The 22666-nt window shown below is 42.1% G+C and overlaps 1 protein-coding gene across 4 annotated transcripts; it reads right to left on the bottom strand.

Moving 5' to 3' along the window:
- Positions 1–833: 833 nt before the first annotated feature.
- On the bottom strand, positions 834–20825 carry GTPBP2 (GTP binding protein 2). Of its 4 annotated transcripts, XR_016281708.1 has the most exons (14): positions 20582–20825; positions 15885–15911; positions 14455–14639; positions 11983–12091; positions 11358–11555; positions 11077–11251; positions 10640–10859; positions 9780–9915; positions 9318–9376; positions 8290–8461; positions 7496–7660; positions 5693–5829; positions 4901–5019; positions 3464–3547 (listed from the first exon to the last, which is right to left on the bottom strand). XR_016281708.1 is itself a non-coding variant. In XM_089529671.1 (12 exons), exons 1-12 carry the CDS (start codon positions 20765–20767, stop codon positions 3350–3352), a joined length of 1830 nt encoding a protein of 609 aa, XP_089385797.1. In that variant the 5' UTR covers positions 20768–20823; the 3' UTR covers positions 834–3349. The 4 variants fall into 4 exon arrangements, 2 of the variants coding, with proteins under 2 accessions (XP_089385797.1, XP_089385798.1); XR_016281709.1 differs by lacking the exon at positions 4901–5019 and having other exon boundaries at positions 3460–3547; XM_089529671.1 differs by lacking the exons at positions 4901–5019; positions 5693–5829 and having other exon boundaries at positions 834–3547; positions 20582–20823.
- Positions 20826–22666: the final 1841 nt, after the last annotated feature.

Genomic DNA, 22666 nt, shown 5'->3' with positions numbered 1-22666 from the left:
GACTTTATACCAGATGGATAGACTCAATCAGGAAAGCCACAGCCCTGAGTCTGCAAAACCTGAGTAGGTCTGTTGATGATAGGGCAATTTGGAAGTCTCATTTATGGGTTTGCCATAAGTCAAAGTCACTTGATGGCAATTAACAGCAGCAACAACATGTGAAGACTCCAAAACAAAGATTTCAAGTGTGACTCAAGATTATTTGACATTTTAGACTTCTTGTAAGGACAGCATTTCAGAGTGAATTCACATGCAGACAAATTAAGAGTAATGGAATAAATTCTTGGAGTCAATTCTAGCTCTTACCATCAGTGATCCCCGAACTGCCCTTTGATTTTGGACTTCAGTTCCCAGAAACCTTAGCCATGTTGGCCAATAGTTTGGGATTATTGGGAGCTGAAGTTCAAAATCCCTTAAAGGGCATAGTCTGGGGACCACTGTCTTACATCTTTATTATACTGTATTTTGATACTGTGCAGTTTTAGGTGAGCTGAAGAGTGGGTTGTAATTTTTTCAAAAAGATTTCCTGCAGTGAAATATTTACCAGATATGAAATATGTAATTGTGACCCTCAGGACCTACCATTGGGGGGGGGGGGGGGGAGGGTGAGAGAAGGAAAGCTGCCTTAGTTGAAACAGGTCCAAAACACATTGCAGAAATAATCCAGTTCAAGACTGCTTTAACTGTCCTAGCTCAGTGCCAGGGAATCCTGGGAAATACTCTCACAGGCTTAATGTCTTACACAACTACAGTTTCCAGGATTCCCTAGCATTGAGCTAGGTCAGTTACAGTGGTCTCAGACTAGATAATTTCTGCAGTATGTTTTGGATGATAATGATATAATTATTGCCTGTTGTGGCAGATACAGAATTCCACTGCCACAGGCTATATAGGAAAATAAAAATACAGCCAGCCCTCCTTATCCAGGTATTTTTTTTATTCATGGATTCAAGCATCCACAGCTTGAAAATATTCCAAAAAGTATAAATTGCAAATAGCAAACCTTGATTTTCCATTTTATATAAGGGGCACTATTTTACTATGCCATTGTATTAAATGGGACTTGAGCATCAATGGATTTTGTTATCCATGGGGGGTTCTGGAACCAAACCCCAGCTGTTAACAAGGGCCCACTGTAGCCCTAAGTGGTTTATTGGCTGAGGTATTTTCACTTAGGCCCGAAACAGACGGGCCAAAAGGAGCAGCTTCCGTCCACTTTGAGGGGTGGGGTGCAGATGACACACGTGGCCAGTAGGTGCTTTGAGGCTGCCTAAGGCCAGCAGCTCATTTGGGACTGCAATCACATCAGAAGCTAATTTAGCTAATGTTACTCAACATTTATCAAAATACAAAATTAGCAGTCAATGAATTAAGATTTGTATACAAGCATTACTTCGCTTTCCTAACTTTTTGAATAGTTAATGTCAAAATTATAGTATTAAATGGCAATAGACTATCTCTTCTTAGGCCATTGACTATGCACACTCCATCATGCAATAGCGAACTGAGAAAGTGCAGGATACGTAGGAAGCCTTGAGGAGCAAGGAATGTATATTCTTACATTTAGAAGTACACCACAGCTTTATTCTTTCAATAAAACATCTTTATTTTGTACATTATATATAAAGAGAGATGAAGACACCTCCCCGCTTTAAAGAATTCACAAACAGTGAATATGAAAAGCATGGCACTGAAAACACAATAGAATGCAAGGGAAAGAACAATCAAATGTCAGGACTTACAGCACCTTGTATGTTTGTTTACAATGGAGTTAACCTGTCCATCATTGCAAAATGCAAAGAAAGCATTTTCTTCCCCCAGAATAAACCTACTCAGACGAAAGTGTTTACCTTGTGTTTTCTTTATAAGGGGTGATCCAAATTATTAAATTGAAGTAGATAAACCATTCTGTTATGAAAGAATCATGATAAACAGATGAAGTCTACAACTTCTTTATACCAACTATCCACTGCACTATTGAAAAGATTATAAAGTGAATTATGAGTTCTGCTAAAAAAAGCACCATGAAGCTAGAAGCTTTCTGTGTAGCGAAACAGTATTAATGTTAATAATTGAATATCTGCAGAACAAATGGAACAGAAGGAGGGGGGAATTTTTCAGTGAGAACAAGTCAGTGTTTTTTTACTGGCCATGCTGACTTGGCTATTTGGACCCCCACTACCTCAGTGGCTAAGATATATGGGACTAGTTAAGTAAAAGCATCTAAAATATCTTGTAAAACAATTACAAATGAGAAATCTCTCAGTGCTTTAGGCTGCCTTACCCCATTGCCAATTCAGCAAACAAGTAACCTGAAACATACAGACTTAAACTGTACATGTAAGTATAGGTGTCTGGAGCATAGTAATAATATCTGGTCAAATTGCACAGGAGTCCAAATTGTGACAGCATTGCAAAACTTCCTGTGATGGCTGGACAACCCTTACTGGTTTAACCATGGAAAATTAAGGCATGTTTTACTAAGAACAGTTTGAACTGGAATCTCAATGCACTCAGTGGAACAGTAAGACTGGACAGGCATCTCAGGCAAGATTGCAAGTAGCCAACAAAAGCAATGAGATGTGTTTGATGTCTAATGAGCCAGCTCTGTTTTAGGTGGTCACTTCATATATATGGCCCCTGGCGAATACTGCCAAGGGATAAATGACTTTCAAAGGACCCTGTGGGAGCATGATAACATATTAATGAGCTAGGAACTGTAGTTGTGATTAGATTTGAAATTTTTTCAGAGGTATTCCTTCTTTGAAAAACAAATCTGGCATTAGCTGATAACTGAGCACATAAAAGTGTAAATAGAGGAGAGACTGATAAAATCAATAGATTAAAATGCAAATAAGGTGAATTTAAAGAAATTTCCCGAGCTGTACTGTGAGCAATGAGTAACTTTCAGCTGTAACTCATTTGCTCATTTGTCACAGACAGCTTGCAAAACCAGACAACAGGACACTAAAGGACTGGGCCCTGTGAGAAGAAATAGATCTACTGCTGCCTCCCAGGTGGCAGTATCTGCAAGCTACAGTCCAGAACACTTAAGGGCTTTGCCCTCTACCCAGGAATGACTTTTCAACAAAAGTCACCAAAGCAGGAATTGCCAGCCAAGGCAAAGATGCAGCTGCACTGTTGTCTATTCCAAGAAAGGCAGGGATATGGAAGCAGCAGGTGATGTACAAACAACAGGAAGACCACTCAATCCAAGAGGTGATTCTGGCTTCTGCCATGCAAAAGAGGAGATCTGCCCATGTACATCAACTGGACAGCAGGAACTCTGCACACTAGTGAGAGATTCCTTCCCTTCTTCTATGGTGAAACTCCACAGATGAGACGAAAGTCAGAAACTGACCAGCTCAGAATCCAAGCCCTGCTCCAAGCCGTTTTCACCAATGGTGATAGCCTGAATGTAAGTGACATGTCCAATACCTTTGGTAACACCTTCACGGAAAAGCAGTTTAGCTCCTATCTTCAGATATTCAGGATGTTTAATGAATCTGAAACAAACCACAGCCTTTTCTCCTGTCCGCAACTTATCCTGAATAAGAAGAGAGAACTATATTATTAATAAGATCAATAGCACAATTCAGCATAAGGAGTCTATTTATTTTGTGCATTTATGCCCCAGTAATGGGACTCAAGAAAGTTACAATTGATTAAAAATACAATATACAAAACGTCAATAAAAAGTACTGTATACATGTTACTTAGAAGACAATTTAAAATTATAAAGTTAAAACCATTAAAAGACTACGTACAAAGTATAAAATAGCACAGCTCACCAATAAAAGCCCATCCCAATCAATTTCTGAAAGCATGTCAGCACAACAATTTTTTTACTTGTAGTGGAAGGATAGTAAAGAGGGGGACCATCCTGGCCCACCCAAGGAGGGAGTTCTAAAGTCAAGGAGCAGCCACTGAGAAGGCTTTCTCCCTTGTACCCAAGAAATGAGTCTGAAAAGTTGGTGGGACAAAGAGAAAAGCCCCTTTTAAAGCTCTTAATGATCCAATAGACTCATAATAGGCCTCGATTAAGAAAAAGAGCCCTCCCTCCAGTCCATCTGCCTTGGTCCAGGCCTCAGAGGGAGAGAACTGCTGGACCTGATTCCCCCCCCCCCCCCCACCACCATTCCCTTCTCCTTTTGTGTCGTGTCTTTTTAGATTGTAAGCCTGAGGGCAGGGAACCGTCTATTATCCCCTCTGTTGTAAGCCGTCCGGATTCAGTGATTGGGCAGCATATAAATAAATCCTATTATTATTATTATTATTATTATTATTATTATTATTATTATTAACTGGCATAGGGTACTTCAAACAGCCTGCTGCATACAGCTTTATAGGTCATCAGCAGTATGTGCCTGGAAACAGATGGGCAGTCAGTGGAGCTGCTGCAACAAGGAAGTTGTGTGCTACCTGATTACTAATCTGGCTACAGCTCTTTGGACCAACTAAAATTTTTAAACACTTTTCAAAGGTAGCCTCATGTAAAGCACATTACAGTAATCCACCCCTTCCCTATCAGTTTCATTATCTAGCCCTGGCCAGATTCTCTAATACCTATTCTCAGCAAACTAAACCCACCGAACCCTCTTTATTATTGGAAGGGTGTGGACTCCTCCAGAATAATCATCCACAGTAAATTCCAACCTCTCATTTGCAGAATGGCACGAAGGAGCAATCCACTCACTAATGGAACTTACCCAAAACCCTTCTCTTCAGGTGGGCGTTATCTGCACCTCATGTCAACAAGGCTTGCAGCATAGTTTGACCAAATGTACCTATTTGTATCAACCTGTACCTACCTAATTTGTAAGGCTTAATAAATGCCCACCCCATGACATACATTTACCAAAAATGGCAGAACTACAAAAGCCATGGTGGTTGCACTGACCTGGTGGAAGGTGCCCAGACATTCTGCAGTTCTGGCTTCTTAGCACAGTGAAAACCAAGATAAATGCATGCTTTTATCCAACTTGCAATTACTGTTTTAGAAGCTTTCTGCCCCAGCATCTAAGGGCGGAAAGAAAGCCTCAGTGTACCAGACCTGCAGAGTCCTTCTCAAGTACACCATCCCAGCTTTCCTCACATCTAATATATGCCACCTATGCTCTAATGCAGGGATTCCCTACCTTTTTAACTTGTGAAGCTGTTATTTCTATGGCAGAGCCCCTAAGAGGCCTACCCTATGTCTTACAAGTTGATGATTTTTAGGATTATATATAAAAACATATTCTTATTCTTTAATTTCATTTAATTTTTATTTCTTTCATTTTCCTGGAGCATCTGGAAGTGCATGTGGAGCCCAAAGGGCTCCTCAGAAAACAGATTGGAAGCCTTGGATGAGGACAAAAAAATTTAAATTGTCTCATTCCTATCTTCAAAATGCAATTTGGGCAAAAATTATGGAACCAATGTTAAAGTAAGCCTACCTGTTCAACTTTGCATAAATTTGGGTGGGCAGAGCTGCCAACTATGACATCCACCTGGCTGACATAATTGCTATTAGAAAAGATACCCTGAAGGACAGCAGCCTAAAGAAGCACCTCTGACTGGCTCAAAAGGGAACTTTGTGAACATATTCAACATTAACTTCAGGCTCCATGTAGGAAATCTTTGAGCTGTCAGATACAATTTTATTGTTGCACCCTTAGAAATTTTTTAGTAATGAGGCAGGTATGCTTACAACATATACAGCAGGATGCGGTGGCTTAGTGATTAAGATGCCAATTCTGATGATTGGAAGATCAGAAAGTTGGCAGCTCGGACCCAAATGCTGCATGATGGGGTGAGCTCCCATCACGTGTCCCAGCTTCTGCCAACCTAGTAGTTTGAAAGCATGCAAATGCAAGTAGATAAATAGGTACCACTTTGGTGGGAAGGTAACAGTGTTTGGTACAGTCAAGCTGGCCCCACGGCCACCAGAATAGTCCTCGGACAATGCTGGCTTTTCGGCATAGTAATGGAGATGAGCACCACCCCCTATGGTCAGTTACAACTAGACATTCATCCCAAGGGACTACCTTTACCTTTATGTGGACAATAGATTGCCATCAAACTTTAGAACTGTTGATAATGCAGGAAAACTTGTCATTTCAGCATGGTTGGTCTTAGCCCTTTGTGAAGACCATCCTTCAAAAATTACAGAACATCTCTCATCTGGACCTCCTCTATCTCTATTATTGCGACCTACACCAATTTCTGAATACCTCCCATCTCAATGTATATATTTATTCTTTGTGTCAATTTTCTCCTGGAAACGAATTGTTTCTACTACCCCCTTAGAGTAACCCTGTAGCTGTAAGTGTCTCTACTCAAAATCCACACAGTCAAATGCCATCAGTCCACACTGGGATGGAACACTGACCTCTGACTGAGTTGATCAGTACCTGCAACTGCATCTAACGCAGGCTGAATCTCTATTCCTGATCTGTTTTGTCTGCATTAAACTGCAATTTGTTCACCAGCTCATATATGTCAGGCACCAGTTTAGCATGGAAACAGCTTTCTTGGAACTAAGTGGAAAGGAGTAATAGTGCTGGGCATCAGTATACTGAGGACACCTGACTTCAAAATTTAGGACAACGTCTCCCAATGTTTTCATGAATATGTTAAATAGTACAGGGGACAAGACATAACCCTGACTCCATAGTTGAATGGCCAGGGAGTCAAACATGAGTACCCATCACCATCCTCTGAGAACACCCCTCCAAGAAAAAATGGTGCTACTGTAGAACAGTACCTTCAAGATTCATCCCAGAGAGGGCACTCTGAAGAATACTATGGTTGATGGTATCAAAAGCCACTGAGAGGTAAAGCAGAATCAAAAGGGACATGTTTCCCTGTCTAGTTCCCTGTGTAGGTCATCCACCAAGGTGACCAAAGCAGGTCTGAAAGCAGATTGAAATAGATCAAGATAATGTGCCTCATCCAGGAACCCCTGGAGTTCAGAAACCACCACATGTTCTAGTACCTTGCCCAAAACCAGAAGGTTGAAGGACTGGCCTATAGTTATCAAATACAGTAGGAACCAGTGAAGGTTTTTTTAGAAGAGGTCTTAGCACATCTTCCTTCAGGCATGTTGGGACCATGCCTTGCTGTAAAGAAGCATTAATCGCTTCTCTTACCCACTCAGCCAGTTTCCCTCTGGCCTGTTTAATAAGCCAGGAGAAGTAAGAGTCTAGTATACATGTAGAGTGTTCTTGCCTTTCCAAGGATTCTGTCCACATTCTCAGGCTGTACAAAAGGTGAAGCAGGACCAGGGCTACATCCACTGGACCTGTATCATTTCTAGCTACAAGTCAGAATGAGTTGGCATCCAGAAAACAATGGTATGCCCTGAGTATTTCTGAGACTCTTCAAGTGGTTTTAACTGCACAAGACTCCTTCTGAAATAATGAAAACACTTGAGAAGGGGGGATGAAAGTGAAAAGGGACTTGAGTGAATCTGTGGACAAGAAAACACCTCTATTCTCAACCAGAAACCTACCTTCCCCTGGATCTTCTCCACAACTGCTGTTTGCCGTACATTGCCAACATGCACTGTTACTTGGAATCCTTTCCGAAAAGTTGTAGCGTGGAAGAGCAGAACAATTTCAGCTTCAAACACTGAACAAATGGTGGGGTTCATCTCTGGGCTGACCATCACCATGCCCTAAGTGACAGCAAGACTGTTGGATCAATTCTTTTGACAATGGAACTCATCTATTCCTAACATTTGCCCAAAAGGTACAGTATTACTGAATGTCCTGACAGTATCTACAGTTCTCCATTTATAGGAACCTGACATCTCCTCTAAACCAAATGAGAGTAGGCAAGTATGTGTATGTGAAAAACAGGCTAGCAGTGGTTAGGGATGTAAGGGGGAAATTTAACTGCTTTCTGGGACTTTCAGTTTACTCTCTTCACCTGTCAATAGTCTGATTCCCAAGACAACCACCCAAAGCCATGGGTTCCATTATTTCTTTTTGCCAAACCAATCAATACAGGATGAGCAGGATGGAGTTGACTGCAGAGTCAGCAAATATGTGGCCCTCTAGCTGACTTCCAACTCAGTCTTAGCCAACAAAGCTAAAGGTGAGCAATGATGGGAGGTGCAGTCCCATACAGCTACATCTACCCTATTCTTGGATCACAGCATTCCAGAATGTCTTCTCCAGCAGGAGTTCCAGAGGAACCACAGCTGCCAATTCCTCGTAACATCCTCAGTTCATTGCACATTATTCACAAAGGTATGGGGGGGGGGGGGAGATGTTTAAAACCACACCTCCCAGGTGGACTCACTTTGCGCAGTAGTGAGCGGTCAAAATGTCCAAGAGCCAGGGTAGCAGCCTGTCCAGCTCGAAGCACACGGCATGCTGAGCGATTTCGTTGGATACTGCACACTTTCAGATGTAGAAACTTGCCATCATCAGTTGGACCAACCACCAGGTTTTCTCCCTCTTTACATATCCCACTGGTAAGAGCACAAAATCAGTAGAACATATTTAGCTCCCAAAAGGCGTGAAATTTTTTTCTTCTGTGCCAACTTATGACTGACATCTGAAGTAACCTCTTGAAATTGATATGGGGAAAAAAGAATAAAAATGGTGTCTTGTATTTCATTGGGTGTGAATACTTCTGCTCTCTTTCTAGAGAATGGAACAGGAGTCTTTGAAGGTGTATTTCAGTTACTTTTCTTGAAGCAAACCCTGATATTCTTGACTCAGTTATCAAGAAAGCCAGTCATAAGCTACCATTGGCACTTTATTCCCTAGCTCAGTGGTTCTAAAATGGCGGGGTGGGACCTTCAGGTATGTGTGCCAGAGTTGCTCAAAGGGCATGTCAGACTTGGAGGCCCTGATCCCACCTCATCTTCTGAAACTTTTTTATGTATAAAATTTACACATGCTTTGAATTAAATACTGAAGATGCTTAAATAAAACTGTTCTAATCTGAATGATCTTATTTCCTTAAAATATTAAAATATGACTATATGTGAATGCGTGAATAAAAATATGCACACTAAATGAACAAAATAATAATATGATTTATTTATAGTCTGTCTTTTCCTTGCAGAATCAAGGCGGATTACAAAGCAGAGAAAAATATTTTTAAATAAAATAAATACATATTTTTATTCATATACTATATTGAGTGGTGGGGAGTGGCATGATGTCTACATATAGATGTAAAGGAGGTCATAAGGGTATAAAGTTTGAGTCCCATTGCCTTAAGCTTACAGTGATGAAAGGAATTTTATACTGCAACCCCCTCCCCAATGATGAAAGAAGAACTTTACTAACCCTAACTATCCATGGAGTATGACCCACCTTGACAGAGTTCCACCAACAACAGTGCCCACCTCAGGTACAGTGTAGATTTCATCCACCTATAACAGGACAAGAGCATGCATGTTAGGCCTGTGCAGCTGTAACACCAGCACTTCAGAGATACACTGAACAAGCTCAAGAATTTCAGTACAGACACTTCTACAGGACCTCAAAACCCACCCTTGAATATTTTCCTCCTTACATTAGTTCCAGCCATCACTGAAGAGCAATCATTCTATCGAGATTTCTGTGTAGATCTGCAGCTTAAACATCCTAAGGATTAACTAAGTAACAAGAATATTATCTAAATATTATCCCTTGAATAAAAACCAATAATGACTTTAGTGGGTCATCAACCTTTCACTGCCTGATACAAAGAATGCATGAGCTCCTTTTGTTCTCAAGCATTATAAAGGTAATACTGTTTGAGATCTCCAGTGAAGACTACATACACCTGTGTACCTGGAACTCAGTGAGCTGTTGCATTAGCTCTTCCTGTTCCTTGCTGTTTGTCAGGGGAGGAAGGATGTTGAGGAAAATTTTCAGAAGATCCAAATTTTCTCCAGAAACACTGGACAAGGTGAAGATAGGAGTGATGCTGCCAACACATGAAAGAAACATGCTAGTGATCTTCAGTTCTGTGCATGGTTTTAATTGAACATGGTGTGAGGGGACTTCTTCCATGTTAATGTGCAAATATTTAAGTGCATGGAACTTAAGTTCTCATATTTTTTCTAAATTCCAGCTAGTATCCTGTTGGGAAATTACAATGTTGTAAGACAACTTAAAATTGTGCAGTTTAGAATTATAGTGAGCTTATTCCCACGAAAGGAGCATTGTCATAACTGTCTCATCAGGATCACTATACAAGCAGAGCAAGGAGCAGGGCCACTGCACTACAGCTGCTAGATGCAACAGTACAGTACTTGTGAAGTCGAAGGCTTTCATGGCCGGCATCCATAGTTTTTTTAGGGTTTTTCAGGCCATGTGGCCATGTTCTAGAAAAATAGCCCGAAAGACCCACAAAAAACAGTACTTTGTGAGACAGGCTGCCCTTGTACAATGTCGTGCAAGGTAAAGGGGCAACAATCCCCAGCAAAGTCATGGGGCAGTGGTAATCCAGAATGCAAGGCAATGGAATGTCATGGGGACCCTGCACCCAGTTGAAAAAAAGGTTTTGTGGTGCCCCATCGTGCAGTGAAAACCTTCAATCCACATCACAGCACTTGTGTGGTACCCCATTGCACATTGTTACAATTGTCTAACAAGATTGTGCATTGTGTTAACTCTCTCCCATTGCAAGAAGGGCAAGTGGTTCTTACTTGGGAGACTGGGCACACTGCTGTGCTGCTGTGACTGCATCATCATCTGATGTTACCAGCAAAGGGAGCTTGTTGCAGCCAGGCTGTTTCAAGATCCGTTCCAGCTGTTTTACTGTCCGCTCCACGGTGGCTTTTGAGCATAAGTCCACTTTGCTAATGACAATGAAGAAGGGGACCTTGAGCGCCATAGCCAAGCCTAGATGCTCTCGAGTTGTACCTGCTGCAAGAAAAAGGAGAAAACCAAGCTGAGAAGGCAGTGACGCAAATGCACCTTACACATATGGCTCTAGGATCACCTTGCCATTTGCCTGACTTGGGGCTGGATATTTCTAAAGCTTGATTGCTTAAATCAGTCATTTGTACTGACCACAACTGCATATGCCAGTTTTCTCAAATCCCAGAGGAAGGCTAACCCAGATGATGCAATGGCCACTTACCAATCCCAGTGTTTGCGCTCACCACCAGCATTGCAAAATCTGGGCAGTAGCTTGTGAGGCCAAATATAGTGGTTTTCAGGTACTTGTGATGACCAGCCAAATCAATAAATGTGATCATCTTGGAGGAGCTCTCACAGATTTCCTCTGCTGTCCGTGAGTCACTGTAGTTCACAACCTGGAAGGCAGAAGATATAGCTGCTGAACACTAAAAATGTGGTCCTTTATATAAAGAAGTGGAATAAAAGGGTAAATCAAGAGTACAAACACCCTGGTATCCATACCTCTCCCTTGCTATTAAAGCCAAGAATTTCAAAGCTGATGCTGGATGTCCTCCCAGACTGGATTTCATGCAGGTGCCGAAAAAGGTTGAGACGAGCTCTACCCCGCCCATTATCAAGTTCTCCTTGTGTCAAGACACCTAACAGGGTTGATTTGCCTGAATCCACATTCCCAAGCACAGCTACTCGTAGGTCTAGAAACTTAAGAAAAAATGGGTTAGCTATTGAAATTTGTTTCTAAATAAGATAAAGTGACAGGGACAAGAGTCTTTAAAGTACATATGATTCATGTTTGACTGCCCTGCAAACTAATACATCAAAGGGATCTATAATTACTATGATAATTTACCTAATTCTGTGATGCCACAACAAAGACATCATTCCCAGGCACTGGGAAACTACCACCTTTGTCTACAAAGACTAAGCAAGGTTATAAACTGGCTTTGATGTAATGAAATGCTACAACTTTGCTTCAGCCATAAAACAGCTCCTACAGCACTCTCTGAAGCACAAATCAGCACAGCATCCCATGATTAAATGCCTTTATTACATTAGTTTCCATGTCATTTATGAAGGTCACCTTAATAGGAAAGCACCCAAAGCAGAGAGCATTCAAGCAGATAGTTACCTGTTGGTTATCTGGCACTTTTCGGACCAGCACCTCTGTTATCTTCCTGGGAATGTCACTGTCATAATCCACTTCTCTTTCCCGCAGCACAGTGATATCAGCTCCTACTCTGCAAAGGGAAAACAGAAAATTATAAGGTGTTTATAGATCATTTGCAAGGAATTTCTGAGCAGGCACAGGAACGGGACTATCTTGTAGTGACATTCAGAAAAGCTTCTGGGGGATGCAGCCTACAAATGGAAAAATTTACTTGTTTTCCCACTTACTGATTTTTGATCTCTCTCAGCCCATTGAGACTTAAATTTCTGTCAGTGGGTGGACATTCACATGGGTATTTTCCAATCAATGTCAAACCACTCTTCTTTTAAATTTGTGAATTTTGGAAATACAGGTTGAGGATCCCTTATCTGAAAATCCAAAATACTCAAAATTCCAAAACTTTTTTCATGGGTGGCTGAGATAATGACACCTTTGCTTTCTAATGGTTCAGTGTACACACACTTTGTTTCATGCACAAAATTATTAAAAATATTGTATAAAATTGCCTTCAGGCTATGTGTATAAAGTGAACATAAAACATAAGTGAATTTCATGTCCCACTGCCAAGATATTATATATATGCAAATATTCCAAAATCCAAAACAAACAAACAAATGAAGAAAAAAAAAACTGAAATCCAAAACACTTCTGGTCCCAAGCATTTCAGATAAGGAAGACTCAACTTGTATGTAGTTCAACACATAATATAAACCATCTTAATTAGGTATTTCACAGCTGGAAAGGTTTTCTTGGTTGTGTGAAGTCACTGGATGTGGCCACAGAGACAAAAAGCTTTCACTTTAAAAGAAAGTGGGTTAAAACAAAGTGTGTTAATATAGCAAGCCTATGTAGTTCTTTTACTATATCTAATTAAAATGAATTTTGACTGCATCGTCACTGATTCGCCTTAAACTAGCCAGATTTCAATTCCTTTCCCAAACAAGTACATACAGTACGTTGAAATAGCTTGCTATTAAAAAGAACAGTTTTATTACAACTGTGACATATCAGTACATATACATTACAGATTATGGCAATCTTCACCAAGCTGGTGCCCTACAGATGTTTATTGTTCTAAAGTATTTTAACTGGTTTTAATCTGTTTTTCTTTAATTTGTTAAATTGTTTAATATATTTTTAGCATTTTAAAATTATTTTACTATCTTAAATTGATCATCTTGATTTTATTGTATGCCACACTGACAACTTCAGATAGAAGGCAATTTAAATATTTTAAATTACTAAATAAAACCCAACTGTCATTAACCATTCTAGACTGGTATGATATCATTTCAGTACCACGTCAAAACGTGGCTTTTTTAAAAAAAATTAAAGCTTTTGGCCCTAATTGACGTCTGTCCAATTTGCACATGTGCTATGATTCACATTATTTTAAATTGTTTTAACTTGTTTTAAATTGCCTCATTTTAACTGATAAATGATTTAACACATTTTAGTCTTTTAAATATATTATGTATTGTTTTTAATTGAATTTTATTGTAAGCCACCCTGAGCTCTTCAGATATAGGTAAGTTATAAGTACTTTGGTTAATAAATACACAGACTTGGAAGGCATCAACTTGGGAAATGCTGGATTGTGATAATATGAGAAAATATGCATAGTACAAATAGACCTATTTGCTTGGCTTTCTGCTTAACAAATACAGTCGGACGTCCACATTCGTAGTCTGGACATTTGTGGTTTCGACTATTCACTGGTTTGAAGTTGCTGCTTAACTATCTTGACCTCTCCTCCTCCTCCCCTTAATTTCATCTTATTTTAACCAGCCAGGAGATTATGGACTGGAAAGGCTTGCTCTTTTGGCAAGATGGGAAGTTGAGAGCAATGGGGTGCAATATCAACAGTGTGGAAAGGGGTTTAAAACGTGGCTGGATGTTTTGGAAGGATGGGAGGTTAAGAGGAAATTGATTGGGAAGAACTGGGATAAAGTGTAATATCAGTAGGGTGGTTTAAAATCTGGCTGGCTCTTTTAGAAGGAAAGGTGGTTAGGAGGAGGTAGATTGGGAAGAACATGAGTGGAGTGAGGAGAGCGATGGGCTGGAAAAAGGTTTAAAACTTTGCTGGCATGTTTGAAAGGATGGGAGGTTGAGAGGACTTAGATTGTGAAGAACTAGAAAAATGGGCTGAGAAGATCAGTGGGTCAGAATGGGTTTAAAATCTGTCTGAGTCATGCTACTGGCCAGGTGGGAAATGGGAGTGACAGGCTGTTGCTGTTGACAAGAGTCGGCAGCATGTTTCTTTGGGGATCTATCTGCGGTTTTTCCACTTTTGCGAGGGTCCTGCACTCCTAACCCCTGAGAATATGGAGGGGTGACCATATTAAAAGGCATCAAGAACTTTTGGCTAGTTTTAGAAATGACAGAGCACTCAATTGGCTTGTTCTGGTTCAAAAGAAGGACAAATCCACATACTTCTCAGCCATTCGCCGTAGTGTTTTGAGAGAGGCACGCATCTCCTCTTCTGACAGTCCTACGAGCAGCCCATTGTCCTCTACACCAATCTGGTACACTGCTTCACCACGGCCTTCTTGTAGTCGCCACTTCATCTGCGTTACTAGGTGCTCAAAGCGGTACTGAGAAGGGTTAACCAGCTTCAGCTACCCAAAGAAAGGAGTGATTACAATCAGTGTGCAGTCTAATGGGTTAGAGTTTGTTTTGGGGAAGAGGGGAAATCTCCACTAGAATTAGGCATTTTTACACAAGGCATGGATTTGATCAGTTTTTAGCTTTGCTCATGTTAATTTTTGTTGTTGTTGTTATGAGTGACAACTTACTGTATATACTCAACTATAAGTCTAGAATTTTTAGTAAAAAAATCGACCCAAAAAACTTGAGTCGGCTTATCTATGTGTCAGTGTAAGTACTGTACTTTAACTCTTATCAAAAAAGGAACCATCCTCTGGTGAAAGGCAAGAGTGCAATCTGTCCTGGAAGAACTACTCTCATCCATCCAGCCTTTAGCGTGACCACAAACAGTTATAACTACTGAAATTTCATAGGTTCTTTGGCATTGTTTTTGCTTTATTATTTAGATCCTTTGTTGCATACCCATAGATTTTACCCTCAACTTATCCATGGGTCATATCAAAATCCAAATCTGCCCTCAACTTATACATGAGGTCGACTTATAGTCGAGTATATATGGTAGTTCATATGTAGCAGATACACTCCAGACAGCTAAATGAAGGGACTGGGCAACACATCTGATAATTTCTCAAAGAGAAACTATAATTACACAAGGAGAGTCTTTGTTTTCTAAAATCTACCCTGTAATTTTGAAAAGGGAATGTTCAGATCCAAATATTTGAGCATGAGAAAATCAACAGAGTAGCTAGTAGCCGCCAACTTTAAACAAATATATTTTCTTGTTGTTTCCTCCAAGCTTTGGCCCGTTACAGACTGCTGAGAAGTGGCGGTCTGCCGCCGCCGCCTGCAGCATCTGGGAACCACAGCAGCCAAACGGCGCGGTTCCCGGACGCTGCAGAGAAGGAGTGCGAAAATCGTGCTCCTTCCTGGGCCCTGGAAGAGACGCTGCGAGGAGCTAGTTGCACACTCGCGGCGTCACTTCTGGGGCGCGACATGCGGACACAGAGCATCTGCTACATCAAGATGGCAGCGGCCATATGGAACGGCCGCCGCCATTTGTTACGGACTCAGTCCATGGTAGGGTTAGGGGCGTCTGGAAGAGACGCCCCTTTCTAACCCTAGCACAGTATGTATCGGGCCTATATCATTCAGAAATTAAAATACTTTTAGGATCCTATATGATTCAAAGCATAATTTGGTTTGTAGCTCTTTGTGTTAAGAATCTCATCTTGGGAATTCCCTCCTACAAGACTCACCTTATATTCTATGTTTCCATCTTCTGCCTAAGTAAAAGAAGAAAAATTGTTATTAGTGGCCTTTATAGTGTTAGCCATTTGATAACTCAGTAAAATAGCACACAGACAGAACTTGTTATTTATATCAAGAGTCATTGAACGTTATCATTTTGGCTCCTATCTCTTTGAAAAACTATAATGAATCAACATATAAGCTCCCCAGTACAATTCTAGAACTTCTCCCTTCAGCTCACCATTGTCTGTTTTGCAAACAAAGCAACTAGTAGACTATTATGAATGCTACAAGTGCTGAATTAGGCCTTTAGCAATCAGATCATGGGGAAGGCTTCAATAATCTGTCTTCAGAAGAAGTAAATCCTATTCATGTACAGTATTTCAAGCAGACCCCAACTTTTTACTGCATCTTCACAAATCTCTTAACAGCCTTTAGAATGCTTTTGTTACCTCTTGATACCAGCATGCTGTTTGCCCAATCTGGTATTATTCACTTGACATAATTTTTTGGAAACAGAGTAAGAATTTGAAGACTCGATTTGTACACCTTGCTGGAAGAACTTTTGACCAACAATCTCAGAAGTTCTAGATTTCTAGAAGCTGCATGAAAACAGCATCAACTGCTCCACAGCTCCAGTGTAAACCAGGAAACTGGAGCAGATAATGTGAGACTCTGCATTCATCAATAGTCACCCTATGACCCACCTACATTGAAGTGATCTGTTCATCACTCACACCCTATATTTAGCTACATCATTTCAGTCTACTCTAGCAGTTCACTGACAATAATTCCTCATATTAGTCTCTCCCAAAGTAAATGTGGCTCGAGAAGATAAATATGACTGGCAGCTGAAGGAGATGGAGACTTGTAATCAGCTTGCGGTAAACAAGCTAGAAAATGTCATGGCAAAGTTAAAGAAAGAAAACACTTTAAACTTCCCTGAATTAGGTACTCAGATAATGTTTTTCAAAAGACACTCCTACTTGGCTAGGGGGTTAATAACTAAGGAGTATTCATTAAGCCTACAGTAGAAGAGACTATGATGAATCTCTAAAAAGCAGGCATGTGACAGTGCATTACACTCTACTGATCCTCTTCCAGACCTAAATGCTGTTGAAGGCTAGGAACTCAGTGGGAAGGTGCCATAAACCAGACTGGCAGCAGCATGAAAAGTGATCTGCTCATGTTTAATTTCTTCCTGAAATAATCTTGCTGCTCTGGAAGTAAACATCGCTCTCTTTCCCAGCATGTTTTCCTTGCTATGGGAGGAAGATTCTGTTTTTAATTCCATGAATTTTGCTTGTTCTAGCTCAAACCTGATTGATACAAAAGTAGTGATGACAGGGGAAATACTTCGCAAACAATATCTGAGAATTAACTGCCTACACCTTGGAGAGAAGACAGTTGCAATGCCAGCGAATCGTCTAGCTTTTATTTATCCAACATATTTTATTTACATATTTTATTTTATTTACACATCATCATCCCCAGATCAACAGTTTAAACGCAGCACAAACGTATTACCTATAACAGAAACGCTGCACGCACATCTATACTTTCTAAGGTGCAACCAGTTCTGTTGTATACATTATTAATTCAACTGTAGAAGTGATGCTGAAAGAGTGACAAGTCCAGACATGCCCAGAGATGGTCCACACAAGTTAAAAGAAGACAGAAAAATAGTACTGGTGTGCAGCGCAGAGAGTAATCCTGCTGTCTTGGAAATGGCTCACTACAGTGGGCCCTTGTTATCCGCTGGGGTTTGGTTCCAGGATCCCCCATGGATATCAAAATCCGTGGATGCTCAAGTCTCATTAAATACAATGGATAGTAAAATGATGCCCCTTATATGAAATGGCAGAATCAAGATTTGCTTTTTAGATTTCATATATATTTTTGAATATTTTCAAGCCATGGATGCTTGTATCCGTGAATAAAGAATCTGCAGACATGGATTCTGAAGCATATGTCAACTCAGAACCATCCATCTGCAGTTCTTATATCGTTTGTAAGACATGTTTGTAATTGCTTAACAGCAAAAACACTAGGACCATAACAGTCGCTTGAATGAAAGGGAGTCCATGCTGCACAGGTACACTGGTTTTAAGTAAGTGAGAATAAGTCAGGGTTGGCAAGCTGGCTTGGGGATCTTTTCAAGACACAGTTCATAATCAAGCTTATCTTCCATTACCATGCAGGGAGCACTACAGCCCAAGGCTGCATCCACACTGGAGAAATAACCCAGTTTGGCACTGCTTTAACTTGTCTGGCTCAAAGCTATGGAATTCTGGGAGTTGGGAGTTTTTTGTGGGCCCAGAGCGGAGCAGAGCTCTGCTCTGGGCACCACAACAAACTCCAGCACCCAGAATTCCATAGCCTTCAGCCAGGCCGGTTGAAGTGGTGCCAAACCGGGTTATTTCTCCGGTGTGGATGCAGCCTAAGTCTCACTCAAGAGCTACACCTGTGTCTAAGCTGTACGGCGCCAACCTGGCAGGCTCTGAAAACTGAATGCTCCTTTACCCATGCATCCTTCTGCCTTACCTCCAACTCTTTTGTTCATATATATATATATATATATATATTTGGAGAGAACAAGCATAAAACCTTGCTCAAGATAGCTGGTTTTCTTTGTGAAAATACTGTATTTATAGATGGTGGAGCAGGCAACATACGTTTTGTTTAAAGCAGTAAAGCTCAGAGACAGATTTATCAAAATTTAATAGAAGTACTGTATATGCGAGAGTAGAATGATATGTACTTCAGTGAAACAGGCAACGTGAAATTCACTGCCACAAGATATAGTTATGGCTGCTTACCTATGGATGTGGCCACCACCGCCAGGGAGCAAGAACTAGCAGTTGTGCTTGTGACCGGTTGGCATGTTTCACTTTGGGGCAACTAGTCGCTCGCTATTGAACGGAATGCTGAACTCAATAGGGCTTTGGTCTGATCCATGGCTGTCTTTATCTTCTTGAATGAGGTTGCTTTATGCTGAATCAGGCCAGAGGGGAATATCTACCATTCATGGGATCAGAGTTTGGCCCAAAACACACTGCAGAAATAATCCAGTTTGAGACTGTTTTAACTGCCCTGGCTCAATGCTTGGGAAATCTAGGAACTGTAGTTTTGTGAGACATTTAGGCGGGTTATAGACCGCCGCTTTGAGGTGGTCTGCCGCCGCCGCTGTTTGCTCCGTGTGGGAGCCGCAGCAGCCACACCGTGCGGCTCCCGCGCGGAACAAAAAAGGAGCTCCAAAATGGAGCTCCTTCTTGCGGCGCCTCTGTGACATCGCGAGGCGCCGCTGGCGCATTCGCAACGTCATAGGCGCCGCGACACGTCTGGACACTATGCGTCCGATACGTAAACATGGCGGCCCCCATGTGGAAGGGGCGCTGCCATGTTGTACGTATGGAATACGTACTAGGGTTAGGGGGGTGCGGAAGCACCGCCCCTTCCTAACCCTAATACGTATTCCATACGTATTTTTTAGCGGTCTGTAACCCGCCTTAGCCTTCTCCATCAGGGAGCTCTGGTGCCACAACAAACTACAATTCCCAAGATTCACTAGCACTGAGCCTAGGCAGTTGAAGTGGTCTCAACTAGATTATTTCTGCAGTGTGCTTTGGACCTTGGAAGAGAGGGCCATCCAGTTCAACTCCCTTCCATGCAGGAAAGCACCCCCGACAGATGGCTATCTTGTCTCTGTCTAAAGACCTCCAAAGATGGAGACTCCACCACTCTCTGAGGCAGCATATGCCACTATAGAACAGCTGTTACCATCACAAAGCTCTTCCTACTCTTTAGGGGGAATCTCTTTTCCTGATCCCAGGCAGAACACTCATTACCTGCCACCTGATTATTTTTGATGAATGAGCACTGAGCCAGGACAGTTAAAGCGGTCTCAAACTGGATTATTTCTGCAGTGTGTTTTGGACCTGAAAACATCTATTAAATATATTTGCCACCAACCTCAACTGGAATTACTGAAGAACCTAAAGTTCAGTTTATGTTTTAGTTAGGCTTTTTAGCTTTTGTATATTTTTGATGCAATTCTATACTGTTTTCAGTGAGGTGAATTAAAACGTTTTAAATTTTTATTGCCTTGGGTCCCTGTCTGGGAGAAAGGCGGCATAGAAAGGAAACACATCAAGGTGTCCCAGTCCTTCCAAACCTGATTCGTTGGCTGCCTTTCAAATGACAGCTGGATGAAGCAACTTAGGTGCAATTTGAGTGACTCAGAACCACAACAATGTGGAAGGGAAGAGTCTTGCAAGACGTAAACAATCCAGACAGTGGCAACCATACTTTAACCTCCCAGCAGAGAAAGACAGCAGTGGCTTTCAGTCTTGGACTATGGCTCTGGGTTCGAATCCTGGCTGGGCCAAGGAAACCCACTGGGCGAGTCACACTCTCTCAGCCTCAGAGGATGGCAATGGCAAACCCCCATAGAAGCCCTATGACAGGATCACCTTAGGGTTGCCATATGTCAGGAAAGGCTTAGGGCTGTGTCCTCACTGGAGGGATAACCCGGTTTGGCAGCGCTTTAACTCTTTGTTTGACTTTTTGCTATGGAATTCTGGGAGTTGGGCCCACAACAAACTCCAACTCCCAGAATTCCATAGCCAAGAAGCAGATAGAGTTAAAGCGCTGCCAAACCGGGTTATTTCCCCAGTATGGACGCACACAGCGAGGCCCCCCTCACCTCGGGCGGCAGGTAGGGCGGGTTGTTGGCCTTCCCGCCTCGGTGCCTGCCGTTCTTCTTCCTCCCCTTGGAGGAGCCTCCGTTGCCAGAGCCGGATCCAGGGCGGCCTCGCAAAGCCCCGCCGTTCCCGCCTCCCGAGGCCGGCCGGCAGCAGCCGCCGAAGAGTTCGGACACCCGGGAGTCCATCCTGGCAAAGGAGCCCCCGCCGCTCCAGCCCCGCGCCGCCGCCTCCGCCTCCTCCTCCTGCTGCTGCTGCTGCTGCCAGCTCCCAACTGAGCCGCTCCTCCTCCTCCTCCTCAATCCTGACGGCCCGGCTCCTCTGCTCTCCGTCAGAAAGAGGCCGCGGGGCACCATGGGAAATGAGGCCGCGGCGGAGGATTAAACTACGTCTCCCAGCGTCCCCCGCGCAGAAGAGGCCTGTCACGTGGCGGCCAAACCCAGAGAGACACCGTGGCGCAGTGGTCTGAGGCGCGAGTTCGATTCCCGGCGTCGGCTGTGGGAACTAATGGCAATGGAAATCAAGTCCCCACTCTCTCAGCCTCAGGGGAAGGCCATGGCAAACCTAAGGGAAGTCTTATAAAGGCATCGCTGACTACATTAGTTATAACTATGTTAATTATATTATCACAAATTATATTAATTTTATTTATATTTATGGAAATGCTAAGGAGAAATAATAATAATAATAATAATAATAATAATAATAATAGGGTTTTCTTGTCAAGATTTGTTCCAGGAAGGCTTGCCATGCCCTTCCCCTGAGGCTGAGAGAGTGTGACCTGCCCAAGGCCACCCAGTGGGTTGTCATGGCCGTGTCCAAATTCGAACCCTGCTCTCCAGAGTCCTAGTCCAATGTTCAAACCTCTATGCCACACTGTCTGGTTTGTGTTGTTGTCATCGTTGTGTGCTTTGGGTCATTCCTAACTAATGGAGATGCTAAGGCTTAGGGCCTTATGGGGCTTTCTTGGCAAGATTGGTTCAGAGGAGGTTTACCATGGCCTTCCTCTGAGGCTGAGAGAGTGTGACCTGCGCAAGGTCACCCAGTGGGTTTCATGAATTGTATACATATCTAGAATTAAGTCTCCTTGTGTTCAACAAGATACTCCCAGGCAATAAGAACTGAACCTATAATGGAGGAGGGCAGCAGCACACCTTCAGATTCCTCAATGCAGTCAAGCCAGAAGCACTGAGTTCCTCCCACCTCTCCCTCTGTTTTCAAATATAGTCACATATTATTTCCTTCAGGCACTCCCTCAGTACTAAGGTTACTGTTGATGGCAGCACATTGCATCAGTTGCAAGGGATTGCTCTGTTTAGTACACTCATTGCATCAGGTCAGGCCGGGGTGACTTGAGTACAGGATGTGCCCTGCTGCCCGGCTCATATAGGTGTTAGGCGAAGAAGAAAAACAAGACCTTAGCTCCTCCTCCACATCGCCTGGGAAAACAGAGTAGTACGCAACGCAAGGGGAGCTCGACTCACTGGAAGAAGTAAGCTGGGAGCATGAGTTTTCTTAGACCTGAGCCCACTTCCTCAGATGCTGGGTCAACACTAACAAAATGAATTTCAACGGGGAGAAATGTAAGGTACTACACTTAGGAAGAAGAAGAAGAAATGAAATGCACATACCGTATATACTCAGCTATAAGTCGATTTCATAAATAAGTTGAGGGCAAGTTTTGGGGCCAGAATTATGTATTTTGCTACGACCCATGGATAAGTCAAGGGCAAAACATATAGCAAAGGATCTAAAGTATGAAGCTGGGCAAAACAAAGCCAAAGAACTTACAAAACTCCAGCAGACATAACTCTTTGTGCTCACTCTGAAAATGAATGGCTGAGAGATTAGAGGGGCTCAGTGCTTCCAGGACAGATTATACTCTTGCTTTTCACCAGGGAATGGTTCATTCTTTTAAATAAGAGTTAAAGTACAGTACTTCCATTGACCCATGGCTAAGTTGACTCAGGTTTTTTGGGTCAGTTTTTTGATCTAAATTTCTAGACTTGTACATGAGTATATACAGTATATAGGACAGGGGACACTTGGCTTGGCAACAGTGCATGTGGTCTTGAAGTCCTAATAGA

This window comes from Sceloporus occidentalis, unplaced genomic scaffold (assembly GCF_023333645.1).
Source record: "Sceloporus occidentalis isolate IW3139 unplaced genomic scaffold, rSceOcc1.0.p SCAF_6, whole genome shotgun sequence".
NCBI classification, from domain to species: Eukaryota; Metazoa; Chordata; class Lepidosauria; order Squamata; family Phrynosomatidae; genus Sceloporus; species Sceloporus occidentalis.
This window is presented reverse-complemented; position numbering and strand designations above follow the sequence as displayed.

Bases quoted from the DNA above. Each gene is read 5' to 3' on its own strand.
- GTPBP2 (XM_089529671.1), bottom strand. From the start codon at position 20,767: ATGGACTCCCGGGTGTCCGAACTCTTCGGCGGCTGCTGCCGGCCGGCC. The intron at 10,860-11,076 runs GTAAGTGGCCAT...TTTTTCTTGCAG, and splicing joins GAGCGCAAACACTGGGATTG to CAGGTACAACTCGAGAGCAT. The intron at 3,548-7,495 runs GTAGGTTTCTGG...CTTCTTATTCAG, and splicing joins TGGAGAAGATCCAGGGGAAG to GATAAGTTGCGGACAGGAGA.